The following is an 18,220-nucleotide window of genomic DNA, read 5'->3' as shown; positions in this document are numbered from 1 at the left end:
AAGCCTCTCTGTATGTTCATGTTCAATGCAGCTATGTCTTGTTCCATTTCAGCAATTTGCTGGCCAACTCCTTCAACTGTAACTGCCACTTGGCTTGGCTGGGAAAATGGCTGAGGAAGAAGAGAATTGTCAGTGGAAATCCACGCTGCTTGAAGCCGTTTTTCTTAAAGGATATTCCAATCCAAGATGTGGATGCCCAGGACTTCACCTGTGATGGTAAGAAAATCCAACTAGTTTGGGCATTTATGATAATGTCGACATCTCCCTGCCTATCAGTTAATGTTGCAGAGTGAACTTTTCAGTTTAGTAACGAGGGAGACATCTATCTAGAGCTGAAGATCGCTGTTTCCTCTTGAAAGTTCAGTTTTATTCTTGCTTTCCAGCTTCTGCATTTCTGCCATCTGCACCTAAATATCAGGGTATTTTTTTCCTTAAACCTTGCCAGTCTGTCCCTGGCCATATGCTGGTGGATAAATGCTCCTGATACAGTCCTTGCCCTTCCTCCCACTTCCTTATTCACAGAACTGGTTAAAGTTCTTTGAAGCCAGAGGAAATGGTGCTTGCCTGGAAAAGTCTTTCTGATTCTGAGGACTGTTCTATTTCAGCAAAAGCAGGGAGCTGATGAATCCAGTACTGCTTTGGCTCACGGGCTGCAGCTGTGCCTTGGCGTGTGTCCTGCCACTGTCACCCATGGGAGGAGGCACCGCTGACGCTTTCCTCTCACATGCAGCGCAGGGCTGCGCTTGCCTTATGTTCTGCAAAGCCTGTTATTTGGGGGGGAAATCCACACTTCAATGCTCCCAACTTGAAGGACTTGGTTTCTTCCACACAAACCTTATTGTCCCTCAATTACGAGATGTAATCTGCTGTTTATGGAGCTGTGAATCCACTTTTGGAGACGCTCGATATTTTTGTGTGTGCACAGATGGAGCACCAGCAGTGTGAAGCGTGCTGCTTAGTTTGTTGTTTGCCTGGTAATCCTTGTCAAAAAGAGTGAAGCTTTTCAATTGCAATGGAAAATGAAGTGTGAGGCTGACATTAAAAAATACCAAATTAACAGCTGAAAGTGTTATTAAAAAAAAAAAAACTTACAACGCCAAGTAGATGCTGAATGTCATCTGCGTCGATCGGTTGAAGGGTAACGGTCTGGTAGAGTTCTCCATCTCAGCATCCAGAGGGTGGGTAACCTAACTTGGTTGCTGAAATTTATAAAATCACACAGAAGTAGATGCCACTTGGGTAAAATGATGTCTTTGAAAATACTGGTTTGCAGTACCGCAAGCCACTTGCGGCCCCGAAATTGCAAACCAGTATTTTGAACCTGCCCCACCAGGTAGGCTCGTTCCCTTCTCCTTCCCCAGGCAACGACGAGAGCAGCTGCTCGCTGGCGCCGCGCTGCCCGCCCCAGTGCTCCTGCCTCGACTCCGTGGTGCGCTGCAGCAACAAGGGGCTGCGCCTCCTGCCCAGAGGGATCCCCAAGGAGGTCACCGAGCTGTAAGTGACGTTTTAGCAGCTCCTTTCTAGTCTTCTCTGCTACCACTTGTGGTGGATTTAGGCTGGGCTTTGGGTCGTTCCGTGGAAAGAGGATGTGGTGGGGGAACTGCTTGGCTTAAACAGTTGTAGAAATGCAGAGCTTTCCCTTTAGAGCCTTCTTCAAACCTACCCCAGGTGAGTTGTTACCGAAAGCTGTTACACTCTGCTGGATGTATTTGTGTTAGTTAGTTGAGCTGGTGCGTTCAGTGAATTTCCTAATGAATGAAAATCTGCTTCTGCACCACTCTAATTAGCAGTGAGGTGCCTGATTAATGAAATGCTCCCTTCCCAGTGGAAGGGGGTTTGCAAGGCTGACGTCCAATGCTCTTGGCTGTTTAATGAGAGGAGTGAAAGTGTGTGGGAACTCAAAGTCACATGGATATTTTGCATCAACGACATCCTTGGTTCTGCCTTTAAGTAGGACATGGTTAATAGTAGTTTGAATTAAAAGCCAAGTTCCAGCCCATGTTACCTTTATAATCTCATGATCGATAAAGATGCCGGTTCAGGTCTCATTATTGCTTTTGAATGTGATTTGCCAACAGTAAGATATCACAGATGATACTTAGATTTCCACTGCCGCACTAAGGAATCTTTATGTTTAAATTTTGCTTATTCAGTGTATAAATTTCACATATTCAGTGTACTGATACTATCTGATACACTGACAACATAACTTTCAGTCAAGGAGTGAAATTAATCTCACATTCTCCAAAACTGCTATCTCCCTTAAGCTCGCTCTTGGCAGACGAGGCCGCAGACTGGAAGGGAGCAGTTGGATTCAGGGGAGTTTACGTGACTCTCTTCTGCAGCAGGAGCCGCGTGGCTATGCCAGCCTCTCCTTGGGCTGTCTGCTTCAAATCCAGAAATGTGTCAGCTCAACACACTCAGCTGTGCACTGCCTGGCTCCGAATTGCCCATGTTCTGCAAATACAACCTTGAATCTGTCCCAGCCGTCTCCAAAATCACTCCTGATCTCACCCTTCTGTCTTTCACCAACATAAACTGAGCTTCTTATTTGTGTCTGTACCAAGAGATGAGCTTCAAGTACCACAGCAAAAATTTTCCTGTATTTCTGAAAACTGTGACAAGGTTGAAACGAAAAAGAGAAAATCAGTCTAACTTGCCTTCCCTCTGCTTCAGATTTTCTTGAAGATGTTGCCCACAATCTAGAGGACTCCATCAAAGATGTTGCCCATAATCTGGAGGACTTTGTCCCCGGTTGCATCAAAGGACAGAGATTTCACCAAGAGGTGAAAAGGGGGACACGGGTATAAAGACCCTCGTGTTGTCACCGTGGCTCCCTCCCCGCACAAGGCCTGAGTGGATGTGCAGGGCAGTGGTCTCCTGAGATTTCGGTAAATGCTCCATTTAAAAGTAGCCATTATTGAAGTGCTCGTTTGCAAGGCACGTGAGCTTCAGTTGTACAATGGCACAACGTAGTTTAAGAAAAAGCACTGCCCCATATTGTAGGAGACCATTCTGTTAAGCCTGACTATAGCCCTCTCACGAGTTTTAAAAAATCCTTTCAGAGATCTTGAAATAGCCTTAAAATGGGAAATGTTTTATTGCCCAGACACGTAGGGAAGATGCTGCCCTTGGCTGCGCCGTGTCCTGCGGACGGGTCCCCAGCAGCGTGTGGCTGCTGCACGCGGGCTGGAGGCCGAGGCTCGCGCCTTGCACCTTGCTGCCTGTGCGCGCTTCTGAGACAAGCACAGAATCACTTCTCTAGCGAGCTACAATCCTCATGCAGCGAGTAGCTTGCAGCTCAGCTCACTCCTGCTTGCGTCCAAGCCTTTCCTCTTCTTCCTTCTTAAATCTGTCTGACTGTGATTCCCAGGCGCTTGCTCCTGTAACATGTTACTTCAGCGTGCGAGTGCTGGCATTTCCTTCTCTTCTTTTTCCACAAAACTGTGGTTTATTTCTAATCAAGTCTTATCTGACAGCATCCAGCTGTTTTTATGGACCTACAGCAAATACTAACATGCACAGGGGAAAAAGTTGGAGGCAATTATGTTGGCAGCGTGTGTATAAGTTGTAACATAATGAGCATGGTATATTTTAGAATAAATATATACTAATGATGTTGTCGCTCCACTCCAAATGTTGTCATGACACTGAACTGCATGATAGCAGTGAAGGGGTTATTAGAAAAGTGTGTGTCCGTACATCATTTTTAGTGATTGCTTTCCATTTATTTAGTGTGTGTTAATATTTACTTTTGTCATTTCTCTTTCTCTCCTGCCAAGCCCTTCCTGTGCCACTGGTGGTCTCCACCTGTGAATGTCCCACCTGCCTGTGCCCTGTCCCCTCTCGTGGGAGATTTCTCATTCAGCCTGTGCGAGCTGCCCATGAGCAGAGGGATCCCGTTACCTCATGGGCTCTGTGTTCCTCTATTGCTGCTGCTCCAAGGGGTGATGCTGAAGTGAGGAATCTGATGGAAATGAGCGGCGTGGGGCTGAAGGTGCCTCTGCCTGCCGGGGCACTTGCTTCAGAAACTTGCTTCAGAACCCAGGGAACTGGGTATCTGCATTAAAATGTTTTGTCTGTAACTTGATTTTACAGCTACATAAATTAGGCGAGTATCTTCTTCTTCTTAAGCACTGTCTAGCAAATATTTAAAGACACTAAAGGGCAGGCTCTGCGCCGGCTCGGTTAGTGTCTGCGCAGCCGCTTCTGTGTTCGGTCTCCATATGGGAGCTTGCGCGGGCTCCGTGAGCCGATCCCCAGAGGTGCATGGGGGCATTTCAGGAGGCCACGGACACATGTTTCTGATTTTGTTCCATTATCTTTCTTCTTTTCCATTTTTTCTTTTGACTCTGGGAATTACTTGATCGTTGCGAGTCTGCGTTGACATTCAGGATTCCCAGCAGCACTCGTGGGGTAGAGGACAGTTTCCAAGCTGATATATTGAACAACAGAGTCCAGAGGCTTGGGGAAACAAAGGAGGTTGTTTTGGGTACTAGTCAGCTCATCTGTATTAAAACGGCCGACACCCACTCTCAACACTGACTGTCTGTATATTAATAGCTTGACTCAGGATGTTAAAATTAGAAATTCATTTTCTCATTCATACCACAGTTTCTTCACATACCAGATGCCTTGTGCATCATCTTTCTTTGCTAAGCCTTGGGAAAAATTAAAAATAAAATTGTTCCTGAGCATTAGTCTTGAGGTTTTTTCCCAGAGCTTTTGCCATAGTTAGATCACTGTGCATGTGTGTGTTTTTTTACATACATGGTTATATTTATGCATCCATGAAAAGTATATAATCAGCAATTTTTCAGCATAAAACTTTGTTTTGTTCAGAAAATGCGGTGCTCAGATAGTATTGCCCCTTTCTGCAAACACACTATTAACCCCATCCAGCTGTCCACAGGGCAACTGCCCTCGCTGCACGAGCAGCTCTGCGAAGCAGGAGAGCGAAACGTACACTTGCAACTTGTGATTGCACCTGAGAGCAGCAAGGGAAAAAAGCCCTTGGCTAGCCAACAGTTTGTTTAAATCACAGCCTGTTTCCTATTGGGATCGACGAGAAAATACCCAGAAAACACATTTCTGCAGGTTTCCGCAGATTGCAGGAGTTGAGACCCCTTTCCAAATTGAAATCACGACTAGCTTCCAGATGTGTAGTACACGACCTGCTTTTCATTTCCTTGCCTTTGGAATAAACACTGGAACATGACCCTGTCCACATGCGCGAGTTTAGGTTTCGCAGGCTCCCCGGGATGAAAGGAAGGAGCAGATTCCAGGAATTTGCTGCATCCCTCGCAGACCATGCCTGGAAATGAGACATGAGGAGCTCTGCTCAAATAGGGACGTATGTGGTTTAATTCTGGGGACCTTCCCCTTACGAACATAGAATGTGAATTTGCACTACACCAAGTCATTTCAAAATAATTTATACCAATTTTAGTCAAAAGGGCACAATTTACTTTTTTGAATTTAAATGTCCGTGTGGAGGAGCCAGTGTGGGTACAAACAAGGTGTAAATCCATGCTGCAGCTTGCGGGAGCCGAGAGGAGCAGAGAGGCCGCCGCTGCCTTGCAAGGGTTAATGGTTTGCCATAAAACACCATCACCTGCTGTCTTCTGTGATCGCTGTGCATGGGGAATTAGTCTGACCAACAGGCTTTCAATAAGGAATGATTGTGCCGTCGGATAAAAATTCCCAAAACCTGTAGTCCCCCTTGTCGAACCTGATCCTATCTGGAGCAGGGTCAGCTCCACCATCTGCTCGGGTGTTGCGGGATCCTGCCCCGTGCAGGCTGGATAGGCAGGGAGGAGGCAGGGAGGGATGGCAACTTTCCTCCTGACTCATTTCAGGAAGATCTGCCATTTTATTGTTGTTAGATTCTGGTGTCTAATGTTTTGTGGGAAATTCTTCTTGGAGCAGTTTGGCAGGAAGGAGCCAAAGCAGCACAAAGCGAGGCAAGGGCAGCGTGGGGGAGAGGGCAATGAAATGTGGCATTTGGTCACGCATCCTATAAGTGAGCCTGGGAGTACTTATAGTTTTATTTTTATATAATACATTTACATACATTCAGTTTGCACAAAAACCCCTCTGTTGTAAACCTGGGAAGATCCCAATCAGGGGAGCGAAGGAGGCAAAAGCAAGAGCCAGGAACACGGGGAAGGGCCAGGTCCCCTCCTCTCTACCTCCCCAAACTCATCAACACCTAACGGCATATTAAAAAACATAGCATTTTATTCTAATGAACATGTTGATAAAATATTTATTGATTTAATAAAGTAATGGAATTGTATTTTAACATAGTTACAGGCACTGTTTCTTACTTATATTTACCAGTATTGCTGTTTAGGGATTCCTTATGCACATTAAAGGTGCTTCAGACTCCTTCAGCCTTTGAATGCAAGCTGTTTTATCCAGTATCTCGGTGCTGGTGGGAGATGTGTGTGTCCAGGAGAGCTTACACCGTCGGTCTGTGCCTGAACCCTTAACGTTTTTATCCCATTGCTGCTTCTGCTGTTGCCGTGGAGGAATCAAGTGGTGGTTTGTGTTTGCTGGAGGCTGGGGAGCCTTTATTCGCTTCCAAGTCTTGAGCAAAACCATCAGCGAGCTGCTGTCATGCTTTCCGTGCCGGGTAATTCACTTAAAGGGGAGCCTGGTGCCATTTCAAAGCAATGTATCAAAGACGATTTCCTCAGTGAGTGACTCCAATTCATCTTGTCCTCGTTCCTGGTGCGCCGCGAGCTGACGGACGTTCTTGTTAGCGCGTTTGGCTGATTTTCAAACATGCCTTTTTGCAGGTACCTGGAAGGCAACCACCTGACTGCTGTGCCGAAGGGGCTGGCGGCGTTCAGACACCTCACCCTCATGTAAGAAACGCATCTGCTGGTGCAGCCTCCAGCCCAGCCCCGCATTGGGCTGCCCCGCGTTGCGGCTGCCCCGCGCGTCGTTAGAGCCGGGAGCAGAGCGAGTCCCGCGCGCGGATCCAGGGACCCCGCGCTGCCCGCGGAGACTCTCCCGGCAGGATCCGAGCAGCGGAGCCGCTTCCCCGCGGGAGCCGCGGCCTCTGCGGGGGCTCCCGCGCGTCCCCATCTATCACCCCAGGGCTGTACAGGCCCTTAGCAGAGAAGGCAACATGAATTCCTTCTGGTCGAAGCCATATTTATAATACTAAGATGATGAAAATTTTGCATAGCTGCTGCTTTTATGAGCAGTCGTATGAATAGAGAAACAACTAGGCTCCGTTGAGTAAATTACTCCCAAAAATACATCCTGGGGAGCTTTACTGGCTGAACTATTTATTGGAAGTTTTTGACTGCTCTTCAAATCGGCCGTAGATGCTCAAGTCAAATGGGCAGAAGAACCTTAGACCAAAAACATAACTGCAACCTTTGTTTTAAAGCAGTGTTTTATTTGGAGACATCTGATTTTATTTTGTATGGAAAAGCAACAACAAAAAATGTTCTGCGTGAGCCAAAATTACTCTTTAGAATTGAAAGCTGAAGTATCTTTTGTTTTCAGTTGAGCCAAAGCAAATGCTTTTCCCATCTTTTATTCAGTAAATTTATATCAAAGAGACCATTCTTTTTAGGCAGCTTGTTTCAGTAGCTGTGAGCGTGAAGGTTATATGGAAACAGTATACCTGATAAATTGCAGAGTGGCTCTCTCCAGCAAGTATTTATCCAGGATAGGATCATCTATTAATTTATCCTCCTCCTCTGAAAGTTTTGCTGATATTGACTGATTTTTTGGGTGCTGTATACTAGGAATATGCTTCACTGAGAATTTCTAAGCTTTTTCTGAGAAAGTACTCGAGTGTGATTTGCTTCTAGGTTAATTTGTTCAGAATTGTTAGAATTATGTCAGATGACAATGTTTGACTATTTAGTTGCTTCCAGCAGTTTGCTTAGCAGGTGCCTTTTACTGTTTAAAAATGATTTATTTCTAAAGTTGTTCACGTAAGCGTCTTTTTCTGTGTACATTTTTCAGTGATTTGAGCAACAACAGCATAAGCGTCCTGGCCAATTACACCTTCAGCAACATGACCCAGCTCTCCACACTGTGAGTAGCCCCACGTTTTGCCATCAAGCTCAGCTGCTTTTGCGTTCCCAAGTCCGGACGTTAAGCAGTTGGGAGATTCCTGGCTGCGGATCAAGGCTGGTGGCTTTGCAAGCCGTTCCGCAGCTGGATTGTGGAGTGCTGGAGGAGGACGTGTCGCGGTGACCCGTGTCTCTCGTTGTCCCTAGGATCCTGAGCTACAACAGGCTGCGGTGCATCCCGGTGCACGCCTTCGACGGGCTGCGCTCCCTGCGCGTGCTGTGAGTACCGCGGCCGCCGCGCGGCTGCTGAGGGCGCGGAGGGCCCAGCGAGCAGGGGGATTTCCCTTGAGTCAGCAGCTATGAGTATTTTCACACAATTAGCTTCAGTGTACTTGTACTTAGGTGCAATATGTCCAGTAATGACTAGAGCAGGTGAATGTTAAACTTTGGAAAAAAGCAATTATATCCTTGCAGGATGAGTGACTTTCCTCTGATAGCTTAGGGACGAAAACTACCAGGAAAACAGGCCACCAAGAGGCTGCATATAGTCAGTCTCATCTGCTGCAGCAGTGTTTGGGCACATCGTGGAGAAGGGTATTTACCAGATCATGTTTTAGAGTCTCACTTTCCATTAGATGCTTCCGCAAGAGGGTCTTTGCTGTAAACTTGTGCATTTTTAGAATATTTTCAATTTTCCTAGATTGCTCCGGGCATGTTTGAGCAACAAGGCATAACATGCAGCCAAGCTGCTCACTGTGATTTGAGTGGTAAAACAGGAATCGGGATTTCTACCTCCCGATTTATAGGACAGTTTAGAAGCCCCAATTTTTGTTATGAAAAACAAGAAAGATATGTGATTGGGATATGTTGATTTAAGTTTGGCTTGGGACTCTGGTTTCTAGCCCACTGGAATGGTCACATCTGAGCTGTTACATAAGACCCGCAATTCAGCCACAGATGAATTTATCCTGTTTCTTGGCTAAATAAATTATTCCATCTGGAGCTCTCTTCTGGCCTGCTTCTGATAGTCTCTTTTGATTAAAGCTAGCATGGAAATCTCTACCTTGAATTACAGCGTTGAGATATCCTGTCTCACCTTTTCCCATAGTTACAATTTGTCTTTTCATTTCTGCTCTTGCAAGCCATCTATGGATAGAAGTGAAGGGCAATATTTTAAGTATCAAATGCTATTTTCTGTCTTTCTTAAATGACCCGCTAACCAAATTTGAAAGTAACTTGCTCCTTCCAAGGAGAAGCCCTCCCCGTGTTGTGCAGAGCTGCACAAGTGCAGGGGTCTCCATCTTCACTGTGTGCATTTGGAAGCCTCTGGATTGATTGAATTTATTATGGCCCACAAAACTCTGATATCAGCTACAACTTTTGCCACATGTCATCCACGTCGTTATTAAAAATCAATTCTCCGGGGGGAGAATGGGCTTCCCAGTGACAGCGCGCAATCTGTTATTGTCAGGTGTTTTATTATCCATATTCTCAGGAGAATGTAAAGGAGAAACATCAGCAAAACAATTTCCACATTTTCAATTTATTTCCATAAAACGAACATAGAGATCTCGTTACCTTTGACTTGTGCTTGCCTTGAAAGGTACCCGGCTCTTCTCTGCTTCTGTGCTACCCGCTTCTTCCCTCCCTTCTCTTTTTTTCCATCAGTCATAAATAAAGTAGATACTTATTTAAGAAGCAGAATTACCACGAAGGGTTGATATAATGGCGTGGATCTCTGAATCTGCCCTCTGTGTCCCCACATGGGTATTTTAGTTCACTTTTAGCACAAGCCCGACTGAGGATGGGGCAGGATCAGTGTTTATACAACTAAACCTTAATTTTAGCATGGCTCATCTGTGTGTGACGCAGAGCTGTTTTAACGTAATATCTTCAGAATTTTTTTAATGAGCAAAAGTTGATGTCAGTAGATTTTTCCACCAAAACTATTTCAGTGAAAAACTGTGATTTTCTTGTTCGGCACTAGTGTTTCGAGAAGCTAAATGCAGATAGAGTTTGAAAGAACTCAAATGGATGCAGAGCAATTATAGATGTTATAACTCCCTGGCTGGCCTGAATTGATTATTTTAAAGATTATTTTTATGGTGCAGAAATGTTGTAACTTCTGACATATGGGTCCAATCTAATTAGGAAAGAAAGTCAAGAAACAGAAATTTACTTTCAGATCCCTAGACAATTTTCCATATTTTATTCATGAAAACCTGGTAAAATGAACTACAAAATATTCTACTAGCATTAAACATGCTTTTGTTTTCCTGAAAATGAATGGATGCATCCTACAGCTGAGGAGCTCACGTTTATACAAGAAGACACTGTGGTTGTTCAGAGCTCCCCCGGCCTCGGTGCTGCCCGTGATGGCAGCACTGCTCCCATACTCTTCTGACACTGTTTGGAAGCCCATTTTTGCCATGTTTATTTGGTGTTGGCTGTTGCACCAAAATGACCTAACTAAAAATTTGTGTGTTTGGGGTTTTTGTTTGTGTGTTTGTTCTCGTCACAGAATGACGTCTCGTTCCAGTCGGTCTGTGGAAGACCCTGCCCGCGGGGCTGGTGTCCGGCGGGACTTGCTGTAGCGCTTTGCCCTTGCCAGGCCTTGGCCTGTGGCTGCTGGGCCAGCCCTGTGCTCGTGCTGGTGTCCTCACCAGAGCAGAGCCCCAGCCCATTGGCGTGGGGCAGCAGGCAGGAGCACACTGCTTGGCCACAGCTGATGCAAAAAATGGATGTTTTTAGCACATTTCCTCATCTGAGCACAAGTAGTAGGTTAGTGATCCTACATGCTGAAAACAGCAGAATGTTTTTTTGAAGAATTCAGGTATTTTGTTACTCTACAAAGCAGGGTCCCCATCTCCTGAATTCATGGCATTGCTCTTTACCAATATTTAACCTTTTGACTACCTAAAAATATTTGTCCTCAAGGAGCCTTGCTCTCTCCAGGGTGTCTCTGAAGTCAGTTTTCCTTTACCTGTCACATTTCCTATTTTCCCTCTCTTGTTTTCTCTCCGTTTCCAGCTAATGGCAGTCTGTAAGAGCACGCAGGCCTACATGACAGGGGCTGCTCGGCGTCAGTACGGTTCTAACAGCATAAATAGTCTGTCAGCTTTTCAGTCTGAAACGTGGGTCGCACGCAGTGTGTCTGTGGGTCCGCGTGCCGGTAACGCGCTGCCTCTCCCGCCGCAGGACGCTGCACGGAAACGCCATCTCCACCCTGCCCGAGGGCTCCTTCGGCGACCTCGTCTCCCTGTCCCACCTGTAAGTACCCATCGCTGCACGTTTCTGCCTGCTGGAAATACAGAACCGGGCAGTTATCCCCCTTCTCCTGCTCTGTCTCTGTGTTGCGCTCTTCTTACCCAGACAGCATCTGTTCAAAGCAAGTAAAATAAATACTAGAACCTGTTGTTATGAGTTACCCAAATGTTTTCTTAAGGAAAACCAAATGAGCAAATGTGACAGTTTCCTCCTCTGTGCTCTTGTGTTCAAGGCTTTCTTTCAGCCTTGTCTACATGAAGTGCGGGGCATGTTATGGTCTGCAAGGGAGACAGGAAACCTCCCACAAAGAGCAAATATTCAGCAAATGCGAATTCTGCGCTTAATAAGTGTCACATGTTTTGCGTACTGAAATGTTGTCGGTATGTGAACTTGTAGATGAATCACTACCTCAGACATATGCGTGTTTAATCATATGGAAATGGTCATTTCACACCATTAATACTTCATTCTGTAAGTTACAAAAATTAAAAGTTTCGGGAATTTCACAAAAAGCCTGTGCTGCTGATAGAAGTGCTGGATATTTTTAAATGCACTTCAGTGCATGGAAGATATGTAAAGACAAATAGCAACTGTTGCAAGGCAAAGCAGAAGGGTAACAGTCAGTGCCAAAACCCAGGAAAAGCAGAGTTTCTTCACTGAGCTGTAGTGTGAGACTGCTTATTGCTAGGCAATAGATGGAGAGGAAGATGGATCTTGCATGTGCTGTTTCTTGGTCGCTGCCCTCAGATGGTGGGAGGGTTGAGAACGTCTCGCTGAGGCTGTGGAGCGATGGGTTTCACAGGATGAGAGTGAGAGCTGCCCCGGGGAGGGGACACGCGCGCTGTGCCGGGCACCAGGGTAGGTGGGCTGGAGAGGAACCGCACGAGCAACGCGGGAAATGCGGCTGCCACCTGCGTGAACCCCTACCTGAGACTTAGCCATGGCTCAATTTCAAGCTCGCACCTTGATATCTAAGGCAGACAAAGTGTTTGGCACAGAATTGCCTTGTAGTAAATTCCTTCTGCGTGTGCTGCAGGCCCGTGTCCGCACGGGAAGCGCGGGGACGTTGCACAGTGAGAACCTGGCTTCCGAGGGTGTTCTTAGAGCTCCAGAGATAAACATATCATGGCCCATTTGTTTAGATTTTCCTCGGGGTTTACTTTAAATGAAGTGCAGACACGATTTTCCTGGGTAAACTGTTCACCTTAGGGAGTGATAAAAACCCTTTTGGCCCAACACAATCACGGCAGTCTATCTGTTTAGATGTATGCGCTGCCAGAAATGTAAAATACACAAAGCTCAAATGAACAGTAATAAATAGGATCCATAAAATAAATAAGACCTGTCTGGGGTGTAATTTGCACAGTTGAACAATTGAAATTTACAGTGCAACTGTGCTCTCCAGTTTCTTTAAAGAGGATGCAATGTGATCATCTGAAACTTTCAGCAACCGCAATGATCTTGCTAGTTGCTAAACTCTTTACGTGCCAGGAAAAGATGTGGTTATTGAAAAGAAGTCATATATAATTGAAAATAATTTTTTGAGCTCTCCGTGCGATAATGAATTTTCTGGGAGAAAGTATGGACTTGGAATAATTTTGAAAATGATACAGAAATTTGCAACTCATCAGACACTTAGCGGGACAGCTAATTTGATGTTAAATTTGGCGGCGGGGGCACAAGGGGCACCAGGTGCTGAGCCGGGGGGTGGCCCGGCCTTCGGCAGCAGCTCAGCTTACACAGGGTCACAAGGACCCTAGTACTTCCAAGAAACGTGTTTCCAGCGTAGGCAAAGCTGCTGTTTTTAGTCGAAGTCTTTGCAATAGCTGTAACATGGTTTGTAACCGAGGAACAAAACTTGAGATCTGGATAGTTTGATGATTTTTCCCAGAGCTGTTTCAAGCCCAGGAGAAAATATTTCCCACATTGCTATTTTGTAAATATCATATTGTCTTAACGTAGCTGTTGCAGTGAACTCTTTTACAGTACGTCTCGCTGGGGACAGAGGGAGGAGTGTAAGTGATGCTCACACACCCTTCCTGCCTGCTCTTCCGTTTCCATCACACAAATGGATGGTTGTGTCACACAACCATCTGCCTGGCCATGTCCCCACCAGTGTGTCTACTCCAGGGCAGCGACACCGATGCTGGGCCCTGCTGAAGGACCGAGGAGCTCCCTGCGCCTGCTGGGACGGGTGCTGGTCCCCGGCCCACGCGTCCCCACGTGCTGGGGACCAGCTGGGTGTGAAGGCAGGCATTTCTCACACACGTTTTCAATAAACAGCTCAGACCCCTCATCCTGCTCAATCATCTCCTCTGTACTCAAGCTTATGTCCAGTTACCTAGAATAAACTGCCCCCTCCCAGGTCTTTCTGTCTTCACATTATCTTGAGTAGAATTATTTTAATTAACCTTGTTCTAAGCTGTCTCAAAAAAGCAAAAGTGTCTGAGGGCTGGAGGGAGGTGTCTGAAAATGCAGTGCTGATATTTCATTAGGGCACAAGATTTCTTATAGCTCCAGAAAATATTTTACTATAATGGACAGAGAAATAGAGCGTGTGACACAACACGTGAGTGAAAATACAAGAAGTCCCTCTAATTCCTGAACATGGAAAGAAGAAAAGGATACGTGTGACAATTTCTGCGGTTGTACAACAGTGTTACTGCCCACCATTTCCAGTGTTCACACAGCAGCTTTATTTCCAAAGTGCTTTGCAAAGAGTAACTAATGTGAGCAGCCAGTCCTGCCTTGTCCTCCCGCTCCTGCTTTATATATTGCAGTTGCTCCATGATTAAGGTGGTTTCTGGGTCTAACTTTCTCCGTTGCATTTTGTTTGCCCTTGGACAAGTGAGCTGGTTGATCGCAGTTGCGCGGTCACCCGGTCAACGCGGCAGGGCTTTTTTCATTGCAAGTCAGGGATTTTCAGAGGGAATGGATGGATGTTTTTCAGTGCTGTGCTGCAGAACGTGTTTAATTTTGATGAATGAGCCCTGGACGGGCTTTGACCCTCTGAACTCCCATTATGAATCTGTTGAGGGCACGGTGCTTTCATTAGTCAGTCCAATAGAAATGTATCAACACATTTAGTGAGGTTTCTATCTTAATAGCCTGTCTGATATTTTTATTTGAAAGAAGCTGGTGTTGAAAATACCATCCTAAAAATAGTTTTTAACATATGCAGGAATAATGCAGTCTAAAACCCTGTTTGGATTACTATTTTTCTGTAACCTCCCTTATCTTTTAACTGTTTTGTTACTTTTCTCTGCATTGCAATTCAAGTGTTGCACAAGTGAAGCATTACAGTTACCTTCAGAAAAACAATTGCAGATTTCCAATGTGCATTTCCTCACACTTTCAGAAATGGTTTGTAAACTGCCTTTTTACACGTGTGGACTTTGTTCATTAGACTAACTGCCTCAAAAGACACTTCAGTTGTCGGAAAAAAATGAGTCTAAATGAGTTAAGACAGCACCCAAATTTAAGGCAGATAAGCGAGCCTTTTCCTTTTGGATAAAGCTCCGTGAATAACGACAGAGTTATGTGAATTATAATTATACTATCTAAATGCATCTATTGCAACCATATGGCCTCACTCAAGGGATGGGTTAACCAGCAAATGTGTTTTCAAAGCCCATAAACACACTTTGCAGACACCAGGTTTCAGTTCTGAAGGCAGAGGTCTCCTCTGTGCACATGATTCATCCAGCGAGAGGACTTCACATGAGTCACCAATCCAACCTAATGGCATTTGCTATTAGAACATGCTCACAAAGGCCAAACAGTTAAAGAACCAACCCAATAAATTGGATGAAAACGTAATAGGCTCTCAATCTTGCTTGAGCATAATTGTTTGGAAACGTGATTTGTTGCTAGATATTTATCCAGTGTCGCCAAGTAATGATGGGAAGAAAGGCAAAGTAGGGGGATGCTGAGGAGATCTTCCTTGACCATTCAGGGGGTTCCTCACCCGTGTTTTGGAATAAGACATTCTTATAAAAGGGCAGGCTAAACGCGTCCCGGTTACTCCGGGGCTGCCCCGTGCGTTCGCGAGGCAGAGTAACCGCCATGAATGTTTTGCACCCGCAGGGCGCTGGGCACCAACCCCCTGCACTGCGACTGCGGCCTGCGCTGGCTCTCGGAGTGGGTGAAGGCCGGGTACAAGGAGCCGGGCATCGCGCGCTGCAGCGGCCCCGAGCCCATGGCCGACCGGCTGCTGCTCACCACGCCGAGCCACCACTTCCAGTGCAAAGGTAGGCGGGAAGCTAACGTGCAGGACATGGGTATAGCTTACTTGATTAATTAAGTAGGTTTGAACCCAAAAATCTTCGGATAATTTGTAATGGTTACTTAAACAATGTAGAGCCCTGTAGTTGTTACGCACATACACTCAAAAACTGCCAAACTGAATTTTAGTGTAAAGCAGATACTTATCAAATCACATGTTCATCTGAAGATCCACAAACATCTGTATGTCCCTATGAGCTCTGTGGCAGGAGCTGTAAGTTATGGAAAGTGTTTTATGTCAGCATATAGTATACATTCAGGAGAGGCTTGAGGTACAGCTCTTAATGGTGTGTGGATAGTAACAGACAGGATCAGGCCATGTTAGAGAGCAGCTAGACCAGTGACATGGTATGGATATGGATATGGTATTTGCCTGTCTGGCAATAAAGTAGGGTATTATGGAATGTGGATTAGCCTATACCTGGGTACTGTTACCGGAAAAAGAGAGGGGCTGGAGATTGCTTAGGTTACTGGCAAATACGTGATGTATAGGTCAAAGGAAGGGTCAGCAGCCACCCTAGGACTGGCAGTGAGGGCACAAGGGCTGCTCCCGCCTCTGCGTGTGGGCCCCCTTGCAGTGCCGCTCGGAGGGTGGTTTGTGGAGGTGGCATTAAACTGCTGAACAAACAGACGACGGTGCCAAGGTGGGTTTAAAACACAAACTCCCAAACTCGAGTTGAGCTTCCTACCCTTTCGAGTGTATTTAGTTATTTTGAAACAGCAGCCTCAGAGCTATCAGAGCAGTCGGTGATGCCCCGGTGCTCCACAGGGACAGCCTGGCCCCTCCGCACCGCTGTCCACGTCGGCCTGCGGAGATTTAATCCCAGCTCAGGTGCTGCAGGCACAGAGCTCAGCATGGGCTGAAAAACCCTGCGGGAAGCCTGGGGCAGCGTGGGGCAGAAGGGAGCCCCAGCCCGGCTGCGAGCGGCGCCTGGACGGCTGGTCTGGAGGGAGCTCCCAGGTATCTTCTACTGCGACCTCCCAGAACTTGTACATTTGGGAGAGAAAAAAAAACCTTCAACTTGTTCTGCTAAAATTATGTTCTTGGCCTGTGACTGAGCAGAAGGTTACATCTCAGCAGAGCCAAGAAAGCAGAAGTATGCAATGTGCAAGTCATGCAAACTCAGCTCTGCTTTTTATTAAACTGCCCTCCTAGTTATGCAGTAGAGGAAAGGAATGTGCTGGGCTGAGGGCATTTTGCTGTATAGATTTATAAATCAAATCCCCAAGGGCAAAGTAATGAACTATTTAAGTGCTAGGAACTAACACTGCTCTTATTAGCTCCCACATTGATTAGCTGTGATCAATGCCATAGGAATAAATGGAAAATGTACGTGGGTGTAGTATGAAATAAATAAATAGTAGAGCACATTCTGGCTTAGTGACCTCTAAAGCCAGGAGAAGAGCTGCACTGGTGTCTGAGTCTGAAGCTCCTCAAGCAGCAGAATACACCTGTGGAGATCCTGAGTGGAGCTGTTTTCACAATGGGGTTTACAGAGTGATTTAAATATGGATGCACATATTTACCTGCATAAATTAGCATATTTACCTACTTATCTTTGTTGCATTTTCTCCAAATATGTGAATGTTGATAATCTTTTTTTTTTCTGGGCAGAGCAAGAGAGACGTAAGTTTTAAAACCAATTGAAATTGAGGATGGTAGACCACTTTGCACCTATACATTTCTATAAACCTCTAGCTAAATCTTTGTTACGCATGTTTTTCATTTCTGCTGTTGCATCTGCACTTTTGTTCTTTTTGCCAGCCATAGAAATGTCATCTTATTGTTCCCTGGGGGTTGCTATTGCAGAATTTCCTGCACTGGCAGAAGGAAAAATTGCTGAAAACCATATATATGTAAGCCCTTTCTCTGGAGAGTTCCAGGATGTTTTTTCAGAGCTCATGTTTGTATGTTCGGATGAGAATATAAGCATCATTGAGTGTTGGCCAGCACTTGATTTAAGTACTTAAAATCTCCCTAATCCCTGGGAATCCAGTGCTGTTGTATAAAGTTCCACCAGCAGCATATGTGTTTGTGCCAGTGCAGGGTGAATACTGAGCTAGAAAAAATGTACCAGCACGTAGCAATGCTGCATTCGGGCCCTGTGTTCATACACCATGTTTTGTCTTTGCAGAGCCGGTGGATATCAGCGTTGTGTCCAAGTGTAACCCTTGCCTCTCCCACCCCTGTAAGAACAACGGGACGTGCAGCAATGATCCAGTGGAGTTTTATCAGTGCACTTGCCCTTTTGGCTTCAAGGTAAGACTCCATCCGAGCTACGTGAAAGCAATAAAGTTGCCCCATGCCTTCTGTTTTCAGAATTGTACCCGGAGGAGTCAGTTTTACAGGCACCTGAGCTCAACAGATCTCTTACTCAAGCAGATTGTGGGTGACCTTTCAGCTGCACTCAGCTACAAGTTTGTCTCCTGTGTAACAGGAAAGGTTTGGGCTGTGCAGATGCATCCTGAGCCACTTTCTCAAGCTGACCCTGCTCTGAGCAGGGCTTGGACTTGATGATCTCCAGAGGTGCCCCCACCGTTACCTATTCTGTGATTCGATTATGTAGAACATCCTTATGAAATGACAAGTTGATTTTATGTTCCTTTTCCCTTCTCCTCTATTACCA

The 18,220-nt window shown here is 45.8% G+C and overlaps 1 protein-coding gene across 1 annotated transcript in view; it reads left to right on the top strand.

The window, feature by feature from the left end:
* The window catches only part of SLIT3 (slit guidance ligand 3), a 353,962-nt gene that overhangs the window by 274,425 nt on the left and 61,317 nt on the right, over positions 1–18,220 (top strand). The window contains exons 19-26 of the mRNA XM_088522712.1: positions 53–216; positions 1,362–1,494; positions 6,804–6,872; positions 7,993–8,064; positions 8,250–8,321; positions 11,241–11,312; positions 15,396–15,559; positions 17,729–17,853. Of these exons, the coding sequence (XP_088378838.1) occupies positions 53–216; positions 1,362–1,494; positions 6,804–6,872; positions 7,993–8,064; positions 8,250–8,321; positions 11,241–11,312; positions 15,396–15,559; positions 17,729–17,853 (871 nt within the window). The remainder of the gene's footprint in view (positions 1–52; positions 217–1,361; positions 1,495–6,803; positions 6,873–7,992; positions 8,065–8,249; positions 8,322–11,240; positions 11,313–15,395; positions 15,560–17,728; positions 17,854–18,220) is intronic.

Source organism: Tinamus guttatus, unplaced genomic scaffold (genome assembly GCF_059628265.1).
Source record: "Tinamus guttatus ecotype Peru unplaced genomic scaffold, ASM5962826v1 Tinamus_guttatus_pri_ptg000155l, whole genome shotgun sequence".
Classification (NCBI taxonomy): domain Eukaryota; kingdom Metazoa; phylum Chordata; class Aves; order Tinamiformes; family Tinamidae; genus Tinamus; species Tinamus guttatus.
The sequence above is the reverse complement of the archived record's forward strand: the minus strand, read 5'-3'. Positions and strand labels throughout refer to the sequence as shown.